At 45.0% G+C, this 21,118-nt stretch overlaps 1 protein-coding gene across 1 annotated transcript in view; it reads left to right on the forward strand.

Annotated features, from left to right (window-relative positions):
- Nucleotides 1–1,680: 1,680 nt before the first annotated feature.
- GPR149 (G protein-coupled receptor 149) overlaps nt 1,681–21,118 on the forward strand; it is a 36,880-nt gene continuing 17,442 nt past the window's right edge. The window contains exons 1-3 of the mRNA XM_081910971.1: nt 1,681–3,422; nt 9,384–9,576; nt 15,074–15,528. Of these exons, the coding sequence (XP_081767097.1) occupies nt 2,463–3,422; nt 9,384–9,576; nt 15,074–15,528 (1,608 nt within the window). The 5' untranslated portion in view covers nt 1,681–2,462. The remainder of the gene's footprint in view (nt 3,423–9,383; nt 9,577–15,073; nt 15,529–21,118) is intronic.

The raw sequence follows: 21,118 nt of genomic DNA on the forward strand, positions 1-21,118 counted from the left end.
AACCGCCAGAAGACCCTCGGAGCTGGACCTCAGTGTCCAGGCAGAATGAGAGGGGTGGAGATGCTCCTTCAGGCAAAGAGATAGCAAAGAGAAGCAGGACTGTACAAACCCAACACACGTGGTGAGCAATTGCCCTCAGCCATCCCACTCTGCGCATCCCACTCTGCAAAGCATAGACTCATACAACTGTAGAATTGTAGAATCGGATGGTACCCCATGGGTCATCTAGTCCAACCCCCTGCAATGCAGGAATCTCAGCTAAAGCATCCTTGACAGACAGGATAGTTCTAATATCATGGAATGAACCATTTGTCAGAAAAATGGGAACCTTGGGACAAGAAGAGGCTGCATCTAAGTCAGAACTCTCCACAGGAACAAATGCCCAGTAAAAAAATCAGATAATGGTTTTTGTGTAAGACCCATGCAAATTGTCAGTTAGATAACCATTTGTCAGCGCAGCCCCCTCTCCCAATCAGCGAGAAAAATCACAGTCCCCCCCCCACTCTGCAAATTTTTCAGCGGGCTAGTCACGTGGTCCATCAATTTTCACTTCTAGCTTGTACTTAGCGCTCAGGAGTTTTGGACGTTCCATCAGGCTTTGCATTTTGGAGCCGCACAAGTCATCCATATCCAGTTATTTTATTAACTACTGAGGGGTAAGTAACGAAGTGGCCAATTTTTGCTGAGGGTACTAAATTGTTCAGGGTTATTAAGAACGAGAAGATTGTGAAGAGCTCCAAAAGGGCTTCTCCAAAAGGAGTGAATGGCAAATGCAATTCAACGTAAAGAAGTGTACAGTAATGGATGTTGGGGCAATAATAATAATAATAATAATTTCAGAAATATATGCTCTGAGCTGGTGGTGACTCACCAGGCACGAGACTTTGGGGTCATAGTAGTTGGTAGCTCAATGAAGATGTTGACCCTGTGCACTGTTGTGGAAAAAAGCTAATTTCATGCTAGTGGTAATTAGGAAAAGAATTGAAAATAAAACTGCGAACATCACACCATTGCATAAATCTATGCTGCAAACCCATTTGGAATACTGCACGGTTCTGGTCACCTTACCTCAAAAAGGGTATTGAACAAGTTGGAAAAGGTTCAGAAAAGGGATACCAAAAAGATCAAGGGGGTGGAGCCACTGCCATATGAGGAAAGGTTGCGGCATTTGGCCCTAGAGCTGCCCCCCCCCCCGCCGCCGCCGCCGCCATGGCTTCTAGCAATTGGTATTCAGAAGCATTAATGCCTCTGCCCATGGCTAGTAACCACTGATAGCTTTCTCCTTCGTGAATTTGCCTAGTGTTCTTTTTAAAGGCATCCGATCTGGTGGTCATAATCACTCCCTCTTGTGGGAGTGAGTTCCACAGTCTAACTGTGCGCCAGTACTTCCTTGCCTCCCTAACTACTCTAACAATACAGCCTTTATGGCTTTAACACCAAGCCCGCTTCCCGCCACCCTTTGCTTAATACCCTCCCTGATGAAGAGTTCTGGAGACCTCAAAAGCTTGCTCACTATTTCGTGACGTTTGGGTGGCTTCATGAAAGCATTGCTCTGTGTGGATTTTGAATGGCTAGCTGGGGCGAGGAGAGAGAAGTGCATCTAACGTGCCCTAAATGTATCTCAAACGCAGCATTTTGGTGTGATCGAGAGTACATCCTTTTTGGCTAAATGGCATCCCCGCGCGCCCTTTTCCGTGGTGAGCCAAAAGTACGGTTTAAGCGATAGCAATGGCACTGCTGAAGGTTGCAGCTGCCTGGAGCCTCACCCGGACTTGGGAGAGGTGACATTTCTGGCTCGCAGCAGGTCTCTCCTTTTTTTGCGCTGGATGGAAGTGTCAGCGTCGAGGGCGTGGCTTGGCGAGGGCGCGCCCCTCTTCCTTGGCTCCTACTCGGAGAGCCAGCTCCGTTGAGAAAGACACTTTCCTCTCTTCTGCTACCCGGCTTCTATCTGACTCCTCCCTCCTGCAGCTCTGAATAGTGCAGAGCGAGCCAACGAGCTTCTCCTTTTCTCCCCCCGCTGCTATAGTTCCTTCTCAGCCGGCAGCGTGAGACCGAGATTTTCCTTTCTTTCCACTACGGCACGTTTTCTGGTACCTGCTGGACGCGTCTGACTTGCAGAGCTAAACTTGATCGAGAGGATCCGGGACCCATTCAAAAACAGAGAAATCACGTTGCCTGATTTTCTTGCATCTTTTCCTCCCTGGCACTTAATGCTCCTTTTTCAAACCATGTGCTCTTTTTCTCTCTCTCTCAAGTGACAGCTTGGCTGGGCTTGCTTGACTGCATCCTAAAGCAGGTCTCCAGGAAAAAGGGTGCTGGACAAGGGATCTCTCTATGCAGTCCAACAAACTTGGCGGAGAAGATGAGAAATTCACTGTGAAGCCAGCAGTTCTTGTGTCCTCAGATGACAACTCCCAGAATTGGTGGGAAGGCAAAATAACACCCCACCCATCCCAAGAACCATGTCGGTCACTCTGAGCAATGTCTCATCAAACGGGACGAGCCACCACGGGATTATGGATATACCCAAAGGGCAGAAGCCTTTGAATCTCTTCCTTTTCTCCTTGACTTTTATCATCACGTTCACCGCCCTCTTGGGCGGCATCTATTCGCTGGTGTCTCTGCTGAGGATGCAGAGCAAAAGTACTGTATCCATGCTGGTGACTTCTTTGACAGTGGACGATCTGATCAGTGTGGCGCCAGCAACCATCTTCATGCTCAAGCATTGGTCGGATGAGATGCTCCCCCAGACCTTGTGCACGGCTTCGGCGTTGCTGTACTTATTCCAGGGCTTTTCCAGCAATCTGATGGGGTCGCTCATAGTTTCTTATAACTTCTACAGCTTAAGCAAGATGGGCACCGGCCAAGGGGCCACCAAGAGGCCGGTCAGCATGGTCTGGGCCGTTCTCACTATCTGGATGGTCAGCCTACTAATCTGTATTTTGCCTCTTTGCGGCTGGGGTAGCTATGCCTCCACCCCTTGGGGGTGCCTGACAGACTGCACAAGCTCTTACATTTTATTTCTCTTTATCGTCTACTCTCTGTGCTTCTGCCTCCTCCTCGTGCTCTCCATCCCTTTAATTTATCAGCTGCTGTGTTCAGATGAGCAGCAGCATCTGTATGACGATTATCACCAAATTGCCAGAGGCTATTTCTCCCCTGGGTCGCCTCCGACTGGCAGCCGTCACACCCCTTCCCTATCTCCGGAAGACACTGTGAGCAAAACCTTGAAGCATTTCCAAGGCACTTCTCCAAATGCTGACCTCAAAGTTAGGCAAAGCCCAGTGGACCATTATGGATTGGATCGCTACGGCATGCAAGAGGGGCCCTACAACAGCCGAACCCTCACTGTGGAATTTGCTCAGAAGCGCTTTTCCCTGATTCTGGCACTGACCAAAGTCACACTTTGGCTCCCAATGATGGTAAAATCAAACCAAGTTTCTTTCTCTATTTGTAATGTTCTGGGGGCTGGGGGGGGAGTTTTGGATGAAATTTAAAACATGCCATTGAACACAGAGCAAACTTTCCCACGTAACTTGCACTGGACATCTTCAACACCAGATAGTCCAGTTAAAAGTTACTGGCTTGTTTGCTTTTTAATCATTTTATCCTGTAAGACCATCAAATCAGCTACTAAGAGTTAAACGGATTGCCCACCAGAGATTCATTGCGTATATTATTGTCATTTCAATCAAAGCCTGTGCTGTTAGTATGCTGGCAAATCCTGTATCAGCAACTCTTAATTATTTGAGTTCGCTGAGTGTGCAAGAACCCCCTCCATGCATATCAGTGTCTTCTTATGGAAAGGGCTGGGCTTTTAATTGCACGTTCTGATTATCTAGATTTGGGTGAATAGATTTGTATTGAACATATGTTTTCATGGGCATCGACAAAGGATCATGCCAAACCAAGGCTCCAGCTAATTACTTAATTGACTCTAGTTTTATGCTAGGGTAAGCATTCTACGAATAAGCATTGCAGAGTGAGTCAAACAAGAAAACTACTTGGAAGGGCAGGCCAAGGGCTACTTTTTCAAGCAACTGGACAGGCTGCGGGTTGACTGCATGAAATTAATCGGAGCATCTGCAGAATCCTCCTTTCCTGGCTCCGAGGCACACCCTTTGGCGGTGGGTTGCCAGAGGCTGTAAAATGGAAATGTGTCTCAGAAGCAAAGGTTTGTGTGTTTGCTTATGGTTTTGTAAATAATGAGAGCTGCTGAAAACTGCTTTGCTTCAGGGCGTGGATAAGTGCTGTGTGACACCTGTGAAACTCACTCAGGGCCACTCATAGCACATGTGAATGCCTTGGACTAAGAATCCTCTGCTTTAAGTTTTCTCTTCTTCTCCAGTTCCTTTCCCCAAATTCACCTTGACCCTGAAGCCTTTGAGTTGACCTTCAAATCAACTGTGATTATGGTTGAATTTCTAAGCATACTTTCCTGGGAGTCAACACCATTGAATGTGGTTCCCCCCCTCCCTCTGTGGCCTCCTCACCAGTGAGATTTAGACTGTAAGGTTTGTGGCAGTAGGTACCTTCTCTTTTCCTTGCGAAACGACACTCATTGATGGTACTGTATAAGTCATCTATCATCATTATCAGTGCCATCATCTGAGAGGTGTGTTTCTGTCTCCCAGCATTACCTCAAGTGGACTTTTATTAATAGCCTCAGGGTCAAAGCTACTTCTCTGCCAGAGCAAAGGCATCAATATTTATTGTTTCACTTGAAGCAACTGACACAGATGGGAGTTGCACTGGAACATTTGCTTCTCAGCATCTGTCAGGATTCAAAGTCACAGAGCTCGCCTTCGACAGATTCCAGAGGAACAGGAATGCTGGTTTCAAGCTGCACCAACACTTTAGAGACCAGCAGTGCAAGAAACCAGAAGCAAGCCCTGATGGGTTCCATGGGGCATACGCCCAGGTAAGCCTAACTGGCTTACAACCATGTATCTTTTTGTAGATGGCAACCTCATTGTGTATCTGTGCTTCAGAGCCAATGCCTATTGAGACCTGCATTCTTTTAAAATAGGGTTAACCACTGTGATGCCCTATAGATGTAGCTGGTCTACTGGCAATGTTGGCCTGGATTGATGGGAGTTGGGGATCCAAATTATCTGGAGGGCACTGTGGTGCCCATCCCTGTTTTAAAATGCCACAAATATTACACTGTTACATATTTAGAGTGTACCAGGAGTTATTGAAAATAAAGGTTAAGGTAATGCATAGGCTTTCAAGAAACAGTGGGCTATCAAAAACTGTACTGCAGCAGGTGCATTCCTAAGAACCAATGTTTTAACAACAACAACAAAAGATAATGAGCATACAGAAGTCATGCGATTCTAGAGCCTGAATACAATGCAGTGAGAAATTGGAGATTGTAAATATACATAATGGAACAACCCACATAATCCTTAATACAAACCCCAGAAGACACAAGCAAATGTGTGGATAAATTCTGTTCTGAATTCAATTATTCCTCGTGGATTCTTTAAAATAAAAGGCGACTTCACACATTACCTTCGGTGTACACATGTATGATTCAAGGTGCTTTAAGTGTGCCTATGGCAAATGGGTGTGTACCAGGAGCAGGGGAGAGATGAGAGGAAATAATACTCATGACACAGAACCATGGGAGAAGATCAGCCACACACTGTATCAAGTACAGCTTGACTGAGGAAAGGCATAGGATTCTGGCGATCTTGTTCCAGATGCAAAATGCTGCCCGAAAGCCTTGACCACACCAAACTACTACATCATGATGGGAGATGGGCAGGAAGCCAACTCTGCCAACCACCAATGCCATTCCTGTGACTGTAGCTCTTCCCAACGGGTGCAGTAATGGTGATATTCAGAAACAAAGATGGGCTGCTCTATGCCCCATAGCCCCTTAAGATGTGGATTTCCCAGTGTGAGAGATCGTGGAGCCCACCTCAAGTTCCTCTGGACCAAAGTTCCTGCCTAACACGTTTGCATCTGTATGGTAAAATCACAGCTGTGACAAATAGTGCCACAGGGATGGTAGAGTTAAATGTAGGTTCATCAAACAAACTAGCTGCCAAGACAAGCCAGTTATGAACAGGAGAACATAAGAAGAGCCTGATGGAACAGGCCAGTGACCCATCTAGTCCAGCATCCTAGTCCAACTGGATGCCTATAGGAAATCCAGAAACAGAGCCCAAGCACAAGAACACTATCCCCTCCTGTGGTTTCCAGAAACTGGTATGGATAAGCATTGCTACTTCCAACTAGGGAGGCAGGGGATAGCCATCATGGCTTGTAGCCATCAATAGCCCTCTCCTTCATGAATCCACCTAATCTTCTTTCAAAGCCGTCTAGGTTGGTGGCCATCATTGCCTCCCAAGGGAGCGAGTTCTATAGTTTAACTATGCACTGCTGCTGCTTAAAGAAGTACTTTTTTATCTGTCCTGAGTCTTCAGCATTTTGCATCTAGAACATGAACCCTGAAGAATCATGGTTTACAGGAAGAAACTCTATACACATGCGGTATATCCACACACACACATGCATAGAGCCATTTACAAACTGATGTTGATTGCATGTTGGCTGGGGAACGTGTCCAACGGGCTTGCTAGTGTCTCATTCATGAGAGCCTCTCCATTTTAAACACTTCTTGTTCTTGTGGAGAAGTTGGTAAAATGTAGGCTGGATGTGGTTACTGTTAAGTAGATTTGTAGCTGGTGGAGTAACCGAAACCAAAGAGTGTTCACCAATGGTTCCTCATCATCCAGGAAAAAAGTGGGGTGCCCCACTGCCACAGGGTTTTGTCCTTGTCCCATTGTTCAACATCTTTATAAATGACATGGATGAAGAAATTGAGGTGGATGCTCATCAAATTTGTAGCTGACACCAAGCTGGGAGGGGTAGCTTATGTTGCAGAAGGCAGAATCGGGATTCAGGATGACTTTAACACATTGGACAAGTGGGCGAAAGCTAATAAAATGAATTTCAATAGGAGAAATGTAAAGTTCTGCACTTAGGCAGGAACCACCAGCTACACAAATATAAGAGGGTGGGGGACACCTGGCTTACTAGTAAAGGTAAAGGGACCCCTGACCATTAGGTCCAGTCGTGGCCGACTCTGGGGTTGCAGCGCTCATCTCGCTTTATTGGCTGAGGGAGCCGGCATACAGCTCATGTGGCCAGCATGACTAAGCCGCTTCTGGCGAACCAGAGCAGCACACGGAAATGCCGTTTTCCTTCCCGCCAGAGTGGTACCTATTTATCTACTTGCACTTTGACGTGCTTTCGAACTGCTAGGTTGGCAGGAGCAGGGACCGAGCAACGGGAGCTCACCCCGTTGCAGGGATTTGAACCGCCGACCTTCTGATTGGCAAGTCCTAGGCTCTGTGGTTTAACCCACAGTGCCACCCATGTCGGCTTACTAGTAGAATGTGTAAAATGGATCTTGGAGTCTTGGTAGACCAGAAGCTTAACATGAGTCAACAGGGTGATGCAAAAGCAAAATAAGCTAATGCTATTCTAGGTTGTATCAACAGAAGTATAGTGTCCCGATAAAAGGAAGTCATAATACCACTCCATTCTGCCTTGGTCAGACCACACCTGGAATACTGTGTCCAGTTCTGGGCACCACAATTTAAGAATATTGGACCTAAGCATAGGCTATATTGCAGAGGTGAAGAACCTCCATCCCAGGGGCCTAATTAGAGCCACCAAGAGTCAGCTGCTTGTAACATCTGTATTCCACATTCCACTGGTATGATACTTTCAGGCAAGACTTATTCTATTCCTCCAAGGAACCAGACTTACCAAATTTCAAAGACACAAAGAAAAGGCTCCTCATTTTATTCTATTTCTTATTTCTCTTCCCTCCTTCCTGTAACCTGTGCAGAAAGTTGGTTATTTCTCTATGTCAATAAAAACAAATATGAAAATGAACAAAACAAATGAGAAATGAATAGGCTGTGCACTCAGAATTCATTTGTTTGACTCTCTATGTGAATAAAACAAATGGGGCTCATTTTTAATTTGTTTATTTTAATGAATTCACACACTCATGCATCACCTGAATAGGGCTAGAGTCTCACATTAAAGCAGCTGCTCCCTCCTCACAAAACTCACCCCGCAACAGGTTGGACACAATCCAGCAAAAACATTTAAATGCCTGGTTGATTTCAATAGGAGTGTTAAGCCCATGCTTAAATGAACATGATTTATAAAAGCTGGATGTCAGGGTTTCAGGGAGAGAAGAGCAGATGGGGGAGGAGACAGAGAGCGAGGGGGAAGAATCCCAGAGAGATGAGGAGGAGGATGACGATGACCAAAGGTCGTCCATGAGTCTGTCCAGTGAGTCAGAGGACTCCCAAAAGGGGGCCCCCCTGGTCAGACCAAAGGGAGGCCAAGGGGGAAGCAGTGAGGAGCAGGGGAGCGAAGGGAGAAGCTCCAGTGCGAGTTGGGCACCGGAGCCGGCTTCTCAGCCGGAACGGAGTGAAGGGGGTGGAGTTACCAGTGTGTCAGAGGGAGCAGAGCAAGAAGGAGACAAGGGAAGGAGATCGGAGCAGGACGCTCAGCCGGAAAGGGTGGAGAGCAGCACCGGGAGCAGTGTAGCGGTCGAGAGAAAGGTCAGAAGCAACGTACGCGCGCCAAGTTCAAATGTAGAGGCACGCGGAAGTGAGGAGAGCCCTGGGGAGGAGCCCAGCCCCAAAGCGAGAAGGAGGGGGGCAGAGGCGTCAGAGGATTCAGCCTCGGGCGAGTCCCGGCGAGGGGGAACCCAGGGGGGCAGAAAGACCTTGCGGAAAAGGAAGGAGAGGAAGAGGTGGTCCAGCACAAGCCTCTTAAATTGGTGTAGAGGCGGTACGGATTCAGAGGGTACTTCAGCGGTCTAACGTTACAGACGTAGAGTCACAATGATGGAATGTAAATGGAGCAATGATCTTCAATAAAGACTTTTTGTAAATAAACTGGATCGGATTTGGGTCTCTTGTGAGCTGGGACCAGACGGGTGGCTCTGACACTTAATATAGTGCAATCATATGTATTTTGTAAGTTCTATTAGGTTCAATAGGACTTTTTTGCAGATGATGGGTCATATCCAGCCCTGCAGCTCTTCTGTGCATGCAATGGAGCTTTATCTTTCTTGCCAGTCTCTTCCAGTCTCCTGTGCACCCCCAAAATCAGCTCCAGAGTGTTGGGGGACTGTTGGGAGCAGATTTGTGTGTATATAAGAGATGAGACGGAAGTCCCATTGCAACAGTGGAACTTTGCTGGAGCAGCACTATCTACAACTGAGAGATGGCGCGCACAATTTTCCATTTACCCTTGTATGGTTTGTTTTTATTCCTTTTACTCATAGTAACAGACAATAAGAGTGTTTCTAATTTCTTTGAAACGCCTCTCTCTTTCAGATTCAAATGGTTGTTCAACACACTGTTGGGTTTCAAAGCCTTTCCTTTGAGATATTCAGCTTTCTGCTAACGCTCCTAGCCGTTACTGTCACCCCAGTATTTGTCTTGTCAGAACACTGGAGTCACCTGCCTTGCGGCTGCATCATCAACTGCAGAAGGAATGTCTACACTGTATCCTCAGAGGAAGGCAAAAGTAAGTACAGAAGGAGGATGGGAAGGGACTGGAGGCTAAGCTTCTGATTCTGCCTGGCCCTGAACAACTTCCCCTTCCCAGGGAAAACTGTGCAGTTACAGCTTGTTTCATCAAAATCTGGTCCACATGGTGCTTTCATGTCCCTTTCTTATATTATGTGAATTGCTGTTCAACATGAACACCACAAAGCTAGGAATATGTGGTTTTCACCCATGGTAACTTCCTTGATCCCTCTGGATCTGTGGTAGAGCATTTGTTTTGCATGCAGCAGGTCCCAAGTTCAAACGAAGGCTAAGAAGGCCCAGTCTCTGAAGCCCTGGAAAGCTGCCTCCAGATAGTGCAAAGAATATGTTAGATACACCCAGTGATAGACTTAGATAGACTCAGCATAAGATGCTTTCCTGTGCTGCTTCGTTTGAAATCCCTGAGCTGTCCAGTTCTGAACAACTTGTAACCAACCGAGTCAAGCACAGCCCATCAACAATATTGGATGCCTCCTCACTGATAAACCTGGTTTTTAACAGCATATGGCTACAAGGGGGAGAGGTCGTCAAGTATTTTGGACCTTCAGCCCCAGTGTGTGGCTGGTAGAAGGGCAAGGCTGGTGAGGATGTGATGAAGGGGCAGGGCTAGCAAGCATGACCCCACTCTCCCCTTCATGCAATGGTTAAGCACATGAGGAAATCGACAAGATAGAGCTATAGTGAAGGTCACCCAGTGAGCTTAATGACTGTGCTGGGATTTAAACATTGGCCTCACTGATCCGAGTAACACTATCTACACTGGCTTTTTTTAAAGGTGTAGATGAGAGAGCAGCAGTTTGTTTACTTTATTAAATTTATATCCCTCCCAAAGGAGTCCAGTGTGTGATCTTTCTTCCTCCAAAAGAGAGCCTCTTTTCTGGACTAGGTGACTGATTGATGCTTCAGTGTCCCAGCTCCATGTGCCTTGATTCTATGCATGTAACCTCAGAATCATGGCTATCTACATTTAAGGAGGATATCTGATATCTAAATGTGCACAGTGCAGGACCATTCGAAGAGCTCTGCTGGATGAAACCGAAGACCTATCTAATCCAGCATTCCCACAGGGGACAAGCAGATGCTTTGGAGAAGCCCACAGGGACTCTCCTGTTGTTGGTCTCCAGCAACTGGTCTTCAGAGGCATGGTGCTTCAATAGCCATTGATAACCTTATCCTCCACAAATTCCTCTAATTCCCCTCTGAAGCTATCCAAACTGATGGCCATCACTCCCATCTTTCGGGTGCAGATTCTATAGTCTAGATATATTCTGTGTGAAGAATTACCTCCTCTTGTTGGTCCTGAATCTCTCAACATGAACTCCCACCTGCAGTCTTTATAGACAGCGCAGAACAGAACATTTTTCAGTAGTTTGACCAGGGTTGTTACAAAAATCTTCTTGAAAATGGATCTATGCTTATGACGGAGATGACTTTTGCTCTAAATTGATTCTTCCTCTGGATCTTTCAGAACCTGTTTCCCCAACTACAGTGTTTGCTGTGTGTCAAGAAGCAATTTGTTCCTGATAGTGCTTTGTAACAAACTGGCTCTGGCTCCGATACAATATTTACAAAGTGAAATATGTGACAGATGGCAAAGCAATGATTACCTAATTGTTTCGAAACTGAATTTTCCTTTTGTTTTATTTTTTGCCAAGAGCTATTCTATCTCTCCAGGACCCCGTGCAAAATATTTACCATGCAGAATTAAGCAACTTAAAATATAGCTCATGTGCCCAGTGCCATAATGACCTTAATATATTTATTTAGAATAATTATAAACCAGCCCCACCACCGCCCCAACATAACCAATCTCTGAGCATGGTACATGCAGTACAATTAAAACTCATCCAGACTGAACAAGAACAATAAGAAAACAATTTAATAACTAAAGCAGATAAAAGAAATAGATTAAAATCCTCAAGGCGCAGATTCTTAACAACACAAGTGAGTTGTAAGAACTAAACAGCTAATGTTCTCCAAATGTTTGGGCAAAGCAAATAGGTTTTTTGCTTGATGCTTGGTAAAGAGGAGGTGCCATGCATACTGCTAAGGCAGGGGTAGCCCAAGTGCCAAACCCTTGTCCAATTCCCAGGGGGATCACATGCCAGGAGTGGGTGTGGCAAAAACTGGGTGTGACATTGCATGCATGCAGACACAGAAACACACATACACACCACTTGTTGGCTGATCCATGCAGATCTGTGGGCGGGGGGCAGGTATCAGTCCCTCTCTGTTCATAAAAATGACTGATCTGCTGTATCAGATTTGTATCCTCACAAGTGCACTAATCTCTCTGCATTCCAGTGATGTGCCTGCTCAGTTTCTTGTTCTTTCTGCTGCTGCTGCTGCTGCAACTACCCAATATGTAATAATAATAATAAGAATAAGAATAAGAATAATAAGAATAATAAGAATAAGAATAAGAATAAGAATTTATTATTTATACCCCGCCCATCTGGCTGGGCCTCCCCAGCCACTCTGGGCGGCTTCCATAAAAACCAAAAATACAGTAAAATATCACACGTTAAAAACTTCCCTGAACAGGGCTGCCTTAAGATGTCTTCTGAATGTAAGGTAGGTGTTTATCGCTTTGACATCTGCTGGAAGGGCGTTCCACAGGGTGGGCGCCACTACCGAGAAGGCCCTCTGCCTGGTTCCCTGTAGCTTCGCTTCTCGCAATGAGGGAACCGCCAGAAGGCCCTCGGCGCTGGACCTCAGCGTCCGGGCAGAATGATGGGGGTGGAGACGCTCCTTCAGGTATACTGGACCGAGGCCATTTAGGGCTTTAAAGGTCAGCACCAACACTTTGAATTGTGCTCGGAAACATACTGGGAGCCAATGTAGGTCTTTCAAGACCGGTGTTATATGGTCTCGGCGGCCGCTCCCAGTCACCAGTCTAGCTGCCGCATTCTGGATTAGTTGTAGTTTCCGAGTCACATTATTTTGCTTGGGTGAGCAAAATAATTGCAAGGGAGCCCATATCGGGTCAGTGATCTGGGGGTTAAAGGTAAAGGGACCCCTGACCATTAGGTCCAGTCGTGACCGACTCTGGGGTTGCGGCGCTCATCTCGCTTTATTGGCCAAGGGAGCCGGTGTTCAGTTTCCAGGTCATGTGGCCGGCATGACTAAGCCGCTTCTGGCGAACCAGAGCAGTGCACGGAAACACTGTTTACCTTCCCACCAGAGTGGTACCTATTTATCTACTTACCCTTTGAAGTGCTTTCGAACTGCTAGGTTGGCAGGAGCAGGGACAGAGCAACGGGAGCTCACCCCGTCGCGGGGATTTGAACCGCTGACCTTCTGATCGGCAAGTCCTAGGCTCTGTGGTTTAACCCACAGCGGCATCCGCGTCCTTGATCTGGGGGCTAGCCACCATCTAACTAGCCACTAGCAGTAAGAAGGACCTTATGAAAGCAAAAAGCCCACACTATATTTCTTTAAGTGGGCTCTTTAAGTGGGCTCTTTTAGCTTGCTTCTATTTCTATCCCTGTTCTATTTCTATTTCTGTTCCAAAGACTGGGAATGATAAACAATGGGGATGGGGAACCTGTGGTTCTCTAGATATTGCTGAACTACAACTTACAGCATCCCTGAACAATGGTCATGCTGGCTGCGACAGGTGGAAGCTGTAGTCCAATAACAGCTGGAGAACCACAGGGTTCCCATCCCTGGTTTAAAGCTTTGATCCAGAGATTTTCTGCATGCAGCATAGGGCTATCCATATAATCCATTGCACATCTAGCCTCCAAACAAGTAGATGGTGCTGTTGACTTTGAGAACAGCACTCACTTGCTTGGATATGTGGAGGTCTGGGGTTCATTCCTTCCACTTCTCTTTTCCTTTGAGGACAAATGGGGTGGGGAGATGATGCCTCTGACTAGCAATATCATAAGCAACTTCCACAGTTCCCAATCCTACATCAGAAACAGTGTTGGATCCAGCCTGCGAAATGCCTGCGAATGCAACTCCAATTTTCTGCATGCTTTTCTTAATTCTGAAGAGATGCTTCCATGTGCCTATTGCCCTTTCTGAATCAATGCCACAAAGCAGATGCAAAAGATCCGATTAAAATTAGATGAAAGCAGTTCAAATGCAACAGATGCTAAATGTGAAACCATCTGCTGACTTAAGCCACACACACCTCCAAAAAACCAGGCAAGATAAGATTGAAATGGCAAACAATGGATGGGATCCAGAGTAAGTTAGCTGCATGTTCCCACTGAAATCAGTGGGTTTTAAGTCATGCCTGTCTAGTTCCAACCTAATGTGTATAATTTTGCCTGTTTTCACAGTTCATTCTGTTAAGTAGCATGCTGCACTAGCCCTTGATCCAAGGTGTTAGATCCACATAACTGAATTTAGAAAAAACATCTTCTGCAGAAACTGCTGCTTGCCTTCTATCACTGTGCCATTGAGAGCGTGCTCACTTATGACTTATGTGTGTGGTACGGAAGCTGTACTACCCAGGACAGGATGGGGTTGTGCAGAGTTGTTAAGGCAGCAGAGAGCATTGTTGGCTGCCCACTCTCCACCGTAGAGCAGATTTATGCCACAAGGTGCCATAGGAAGGCACTTGACATAGTAAAAGATCCATCGCATCCTGGTCACTGTCTCTTCGAGCTCCTGCCGTCGGGACGGAGATACAGGACGATGAAGACAAGAACGAGCCGTCCTAAGAACAGCTTCTTCTCCAGAGCGATCTCGGCCCTGAATGGGAAGCCTGGACTTTGAAAGTCATCTAATCCTCCTTGCTGTATTATACTGTATTGTTTTAATTAGTGTTTTTATAGTTGTTTTGATTTTGTGTGGAGTGCCCTACCTGGGTGGATGGAGCAGCCAAGTAATTTCGTTGTCCCCGAGAGGGGGCAATGACAATAAAGATATTATTATTATTATTATTATTATTATTATTATTATTATTATTAGTTCCCACTGAAATCAACAGGACATGTGACTTGCCTTTTAGTAGTCTTATGCCTACCAACTCCACGCCAACCAGTTCAAACTACACTCTGCTGACTATCCTATCATGATGAGCCAGAAAGTTTGTTTTCTGTTTTGCATGTTATCAGCTTTCACATGCTGGGTCCTCCGTAAAACAGAGATCAAAACTACTTCTAATATCTGGAAAATCACTCTGTTCTCTTCCTGAGAAAATGAGTCAGCTAATATTGGGTAATGTCAGATATAAGTTCCAGGTGTGGTGGAAGTAGCTGGAAGACACATTAAATCCATTCCAAGGTATATGTATTCAGGGCAAATAATGTCTTCACCCTTAGAGCATATGTCTGTCTTCATTTAGCGTTGGTGTTTAAGCACTTGGAACATTGGTTGGTTTTTAAAAATATTGTGTTAAAGTGTGCAATGCAATCCAAATTTATCCCATTTTATGGTTGTTGTTTTTAATGCCAGTATCTGCCATTTGCACTTCCCACCAGCTATTTTTAATGCAAACACTTCTTTCCTTTCTTTAGCCAAAAGAAGAGGCTTTGAATTCAATCTGTCATTCCAACAAGGTTATGGAATCTATAAGATATCTCATGACAACTATCACAGCGACGATGGCAACTCTATATCATACCACAGCTTGCTCAACTATGACTGCGAGAATATAAGAGAGACTCAAAAGGACTGCAACAAAATTGAGTTCAGCACCATCTCCCTGGAGGACAGCTCCCTGCTTAAAGAGAGCACCAAGTGCAAAAAAACTGTTGGTACAGACACCAAACAAGACCTTAACAAGGATAAGTTTATGGATTGTCTGCTTTCTGACAAAACGGGAACGTATAAAAAAGAAGAGGTGAGGAATATTGAGAAGTGTGCTTTCTTTGAAGAGAAGGAAAGAAGGCTTTCTCATGAGGAGTGCCGAAAACCAGAACTCTCTGACTGGGAGTGGTGCAGAAGTAAGTCGGAAAGGACCCCACGGCAGGTAGAGTCTTTCCTTGTTTGAAATCTTCTAAAAGTGTCTTCTTATATGTGCAGTATGTGATGAATAACTTGCAGGCTTGGTGGTCTGTGCTTTACTTCTATGTTTTGAAACTTGAGCATCTATATGACTCAGATTTATGTGAAAAAGAGCCACAGTTGAGCCAGGGTACATCAGCTTCATGGAATGTATTCCTATTTATTTCACTGGCAATAAATAAAGCCCAAAGACTTTGGTTTACCAGCATTGCAGGTGGGGTAGAGCTATGACTTTCTTCCATGCTGGTTTTTTCATGTTTGTTTGTTTGATCTTATGATCAAAAGCAAGGGATTTTGCTGGTACCAAATCTGGTTCCTTGATAGGTGGAGTGGATAAATGCTTAGAAGATAGCAAGGAGTTCTGCTTCCTTCTTTGCAACACATCACCATCACCTTGAGATGTGCCCACTGTGCTTTTAGGCCATGTAGTCCTTGAGCGTACACAAGTCCTGCCAGAGTCTCCTTACTTCCATTTACTGTAGGGTTGCCATATCTCGAAGAGCAAAAAAGAGGACAGCTCGAGCTGGGAAAAGAAGCATGTGGGCATGGGCACACGGGGTCACCACAGCGCTCCTCTTTCCCTGGCTCAGACTGGCAGTGGCCATGGCGTGGAAAGCAGCCCACGTCCAAACTGCCCAAGCTTAAGCCACCAGGCTCAAGCTGCTGCCAGCCCGAGCCGAGGCAGGACCCCAGCTCCTACCTTATCACGCCACCACAGTGCTTCTGCTTCCAGGGCACAGTGTCCTCCTGAGCATGCACATGCCCGCTCCCCCCCCAAAAAAACCCCTAAAATATAAAAGCCCAGAAAACCCGGACATTTCCTTTAAAATGTTGAAAAACAAAACAAAACCCAGATGGGCATGTTGGCCTCCAAAAAGAGGACATGTCCAGGTTTTCCCGGACGTATGGCAACCCTTATTTACTGTTCACCAATTTCACTGCCTGGTTGCTACAAACCACCATCTTCTAATTGAAATAATCATATTTCCTCGTGATCAGGGTGTAGTGGTAAGTGCAGGAGCTCATCATTACAGTTCCCATAGCAGTCATTTGGGTTCCTCCACTATTAGACACACCCAATTTATTAGAAACTGCATTTCACTCAGTGGAGCTTTGTTCTGAGTGCATTGGTTCAACTTATAAACCACACGGAGCTGCAACACAACTTGTAGCTTGCAATTAGAAATGCAGACAATTTCGCAAAGAAGTGTGGATCCATGAGCTACGATGAATTAGGAACTCCATCAAAGGGAAGGAATATCCAGAATCTGCTTGATTCTTTTCCTCTTCGACTGACTTCTGATATACTAACCTGTCACAAACAAACTTGAAAGTCTCATCATCACCTCATTCACTTGTCAGAGCAAAGAGAATCTGTCAATTGCCCTGACACTCTGGTGGATGATGTCATCCTTCCTGCTGTGAAAAAAAGCCTTCGGGTTGCACTCCCTGCTCATTCACCACCCCACCCCACGCCACCCTCTCTCTGGATCACATCACAGAAAAGTAGCTTCTATGCAGTTTTTTTAAAGTTTTTTTTATTCAAAATTAAAACAAAACATATTCAGAAACATATCATCCTTATTTCCCCCCATTTTCCCTCCCTCGCCCCACCCACCCCCAGCTTCCCTCAGTTCTTTGATTTCTCTAAGAATGCTGTTTTCTGCATGTTACACAGTTGTATAGATCCTCAAACTATTTAGCTGATTTTTCTTGCCATGATTCTTTAGTTGGGGTTTCTTCAGTCTTCCATCCTTGTGCTATTAGAACTCTCGTGGCTGTTGTTGCATACATGAAGATGTTTTTCAGCTTCTTTGGCAGATCTTTCCCTACAATCCCTAACAAAAATGCTTCAGGTTTTTTAACAAATGTTAAATGGAACATTTTCTTCAATTCATTATATATCATTTCCCAATTTTTAAAAATTACATTACAATCCCACCACATATGATAAAATGTCCCTTCCTTTTCCTTACACTTCCAACATATATTTGAACTAGTTTTGTACCTTTTCCCTAACTGCACTGGTGTCGTGTACCATCTGTACATCATCTTCATGTAATTCTCCTTCAACAGGGAACAATCTGTAAATTTTAAATCAGTTTTCCATAATTTTTCCCAATCTTCCATCATAATGTTTTGACCTACATCTTGTGCCCATTTAATCATAACTGATTTTACCTCTTCATCTTCCGTCTCCCATTCTAATAGTATGCTGTATGCGGCCTTCAGTAATTTCCCTTTCTCTTTGATCACTTCCGTTTGAAACCTATGCAGCTTCTATGCAATTTTAACAGGAAGTGGGAAAGGTGCCTCTGTCTGTGAAGAACCCATTCAGCTTTCATTTATTTGGATTTGGATTTTGGATTTGATATCCTGCTTTATCACTACCCTAAGGAGTCTCAAAGCAGTTAACATTCTCCTTTCCCTTCCTCCCCCACAACAAACACTCTGTGAGGTGAGTGGGGCTGAGAGAAATGTGACTAGCCCAAGGTCACCCAGCAGCTGCAGGTGGAGGAGCAGGGAATCAAACCTGGTTCACCAGATTACGAGTCTACCACTCTAACCACTACACCACATTGGCTCCCTATTTGAAGCAGGCATGGAAGCAAGAAAGGACATTCATGTACCAACCAGATTATGCAAGATCGTTGCTATTTAAGGGGGTTAAATATTCAAAGAAGTAGTGTAAGTTTTTAAAAATGGTTTTCACCAATGCTTTTTTTTCTAGAAGAATAGGTGCTGGTACTCACCACGAAGTTGTTACAGTAAGTGCCACACTTTTTAACAACCAAAAAACGACTTGTGTACTCTTGAGTACCTCCTGAAAAGAAAGCACTGGTTTTCACCCAGAGTTCAGCACCCTGGACAGAAATATTCTCTGCAATGCACTCCTATTCACGGATACTCTGGTAACCAAAAATTAATGATTTAGACCTAAAGACCAAAGCACTTTCTGAGAATACATATTGGACTCAACAACCATCTTTGCAAAGAAAGTCCAATACTTGCTGTTCTTGCTGCCCCTGCACATCTATCCTCCTCAGAAATGGTGTTTGCATTCCTCAAGCTGTGAAAGGGCAAGCCAGTGCAGATATTCAAAGTGAGGGCTTCATCTCATGTCTATTCATCCTAGCTTTTTATGAACCTCTCCATATGTATTCTCATGAATTCCTGGTACTGAGAAATTGAGCCAGACTCACCTCACCCCACCACAATTACCTTCAGGTCAATTTGTTATTTTTTTTGTTTGTTTATCAAAATATTTGTATACTACTATATCATAAAAAAATGTCAAGGTGATTTACAGAAATGCGTGTGTGGAATTAAAACACACAAGCCTTTAAAATCAAAGACCATCAACTAACCATGATGGGGGAAATGTTCTCTTTAATTGCCTGAATAAGCCTGGCAACGTATAATTTTTTCAGCAGGCATTTAAAGGTTGAAACAAAAGGTACCTTCTGAAGGCTTGGTTTTTTCTTGTTGTCAGTTGAGCCTCATCAACTCAGGGGACAAAGAACGATGCTCCTGCAGATTACCTCAGTGATTAAACTGGGATGTAAAGGTTTTAGCAATTCTTAATGTACCTTGGACCCCCATTCCCCTCACAATTCCTCTAGAAAACTGAGATCAAAACTACTTACGGTATTTGAGGGGAATGGTGCCTCCTGATGACTCTCAGCACCCTTAGGGAACTACAGCTCCCAGAATTCTTTGGGGGAAGCCCTGGCTGTTTAAAGTGGCACCATAGTGCTTTAAATGTATGGGGTGAATATGACCTATGACAGCTTCATATGAAGAAATGACTAGGAGGCATCAGTGGGAAGATTGTTGATGTTCTTGGGTCATGCTTGTACATCTTGCTGGCCATTGTGAGAAAAGGCTGCTGGATGAGCTGTGCCTTTGGCCTGCTCTCTTAGATCTTTATGCCCAATGTGTGATGTCAAAACTAGATGGCAGGTTGTGATGTTTGGGGTTTAATACCCCTGTGTGAATATATCAATAGGAGTCACCAGATGTTTTGCAACAACAAGCCTTTTAACTTGAGATCTTTCCCGGTCTGCAGCAGTATTAGAATAGTTTCAATAATGTGTTTATTGTTTCATTGGGAAGAAGGGAGGGATATAAATTAGCAGCAGCAAGAATGCCCAACGGCCTCGGCCCAGTGTACCTGAAGGAGCGTCTCCATCCCTGGACACTGAGGTCCAGCACTGAGGGCCTTCTGGTGGTTCCCTCACTGTGCGAAGTGAGATTACAGGGAACCAGACAGAGGGCCTTCTCGGTAGTGGCGCCCACCCTGTGGAACACCCTCCCATCAGATATGAAGGAAATAAGCAACTATCTGATTTTTAGAAGGCATCTGAAGGCAATCCTGTTTAGAGAAGTTTTTAATGATTAATGTTCTATCATGTTTTTATTATTCTATTGGGAACCGCCCAGAGGGCAGGGTATGAATAAATTGTTGTTGTTGTTGTTGTTGTTGTTGTTGTTGTTAATCTTAGCTCCTTCGCTTCTACAACCAGTTGGTGCCAAGGTAGGTCTGAGAGCAAGTGTAGTGGTTAGGATGTTGGACTAGGACCTGAGAGCCCAGGGCTCAAATCCCCACTTGACCATGGAGCTCACTGGGTGACCTTTGGGCCACTTACTGCCTCTCAGCCTAACCTACCTCACAGGGTCATTGTGGGGTCATTGAGGGGAAGGACCATGCATGCCACACCTTGAGCTTCTTGTAAGAAAAGATGGTATATAAATGCAATAAACAACAACACAAACTGATGTGTGTGGCTAGCCTCTTCTGCCCTAGAAGTGAGGGTTATCCTTTCCTAGACAAAGTTTTTTTTTCTGCCTGCTTGCCAGCCTTCCCTATTCCCCTGGCATGAACACTTGACATTTTCCAAACTGTCGCCCAGAGCCCTGTTGACATGCCCTCATGCTCAGCAAGTTCTAAAGTTCAGGGCTTCTATCTACAAGGTCCATTTGCTTCCTGCATCTAGTAGTAACTGCCAGACTGCCTGCCACAAGTATGACATTTGATCTTTTGAACAAACTGGGGAGATGGGGGGAGGGTGGGAATCTTGCAAGTGCCAAAAGCAGAACTGACTGCTGTACCCTGGGGCTATGGCAAGATGGATGAACCAAGTATTTCAGTATTATTAATCACTGTTTTATTACTGCAGTAAATTCCCAAGAATATGATGTTTCCCTTACTGCCAATTCCTAAGAGCTTTCTGTTTCCAACTTTTGAGCAAACGCTTGTTAGTGACATGGAGCGAAGCGAGAGACTCGTTCTTCAGTGACGTGCACAAAAGCTGCTCTGCTTCTAAATGCTAGAGTCAAAAGTGCATTGATAGCACATATTAGGGGCGGTTTTGAATAGTTATTTTCAATGCAGCACAGAAATTAAGAATGCACTGCTGTGTCCAAAGGAGGGTTCCTTTTCCAGTCTGCATGTGAAAGAGAGCCTTGGACTGATTTCATAATAACACTTGGCTAAGCCTTCAAATACCACATGACTTGGTATTGTTATTATCCTTACAACGAGCCTGTAAGGT

Source organism: Podarcis melisellensis, assembly GCF_964234715.1.
Source record: "Podarcis melisellensis genome assembly, chromosome: 5".
Lineage (NCBI taxonomy): Eukaryota > Metazoa > Chordata > Lepidosauria > Squamata > Lacertidae > Podarcis > Podarcis melisellensis.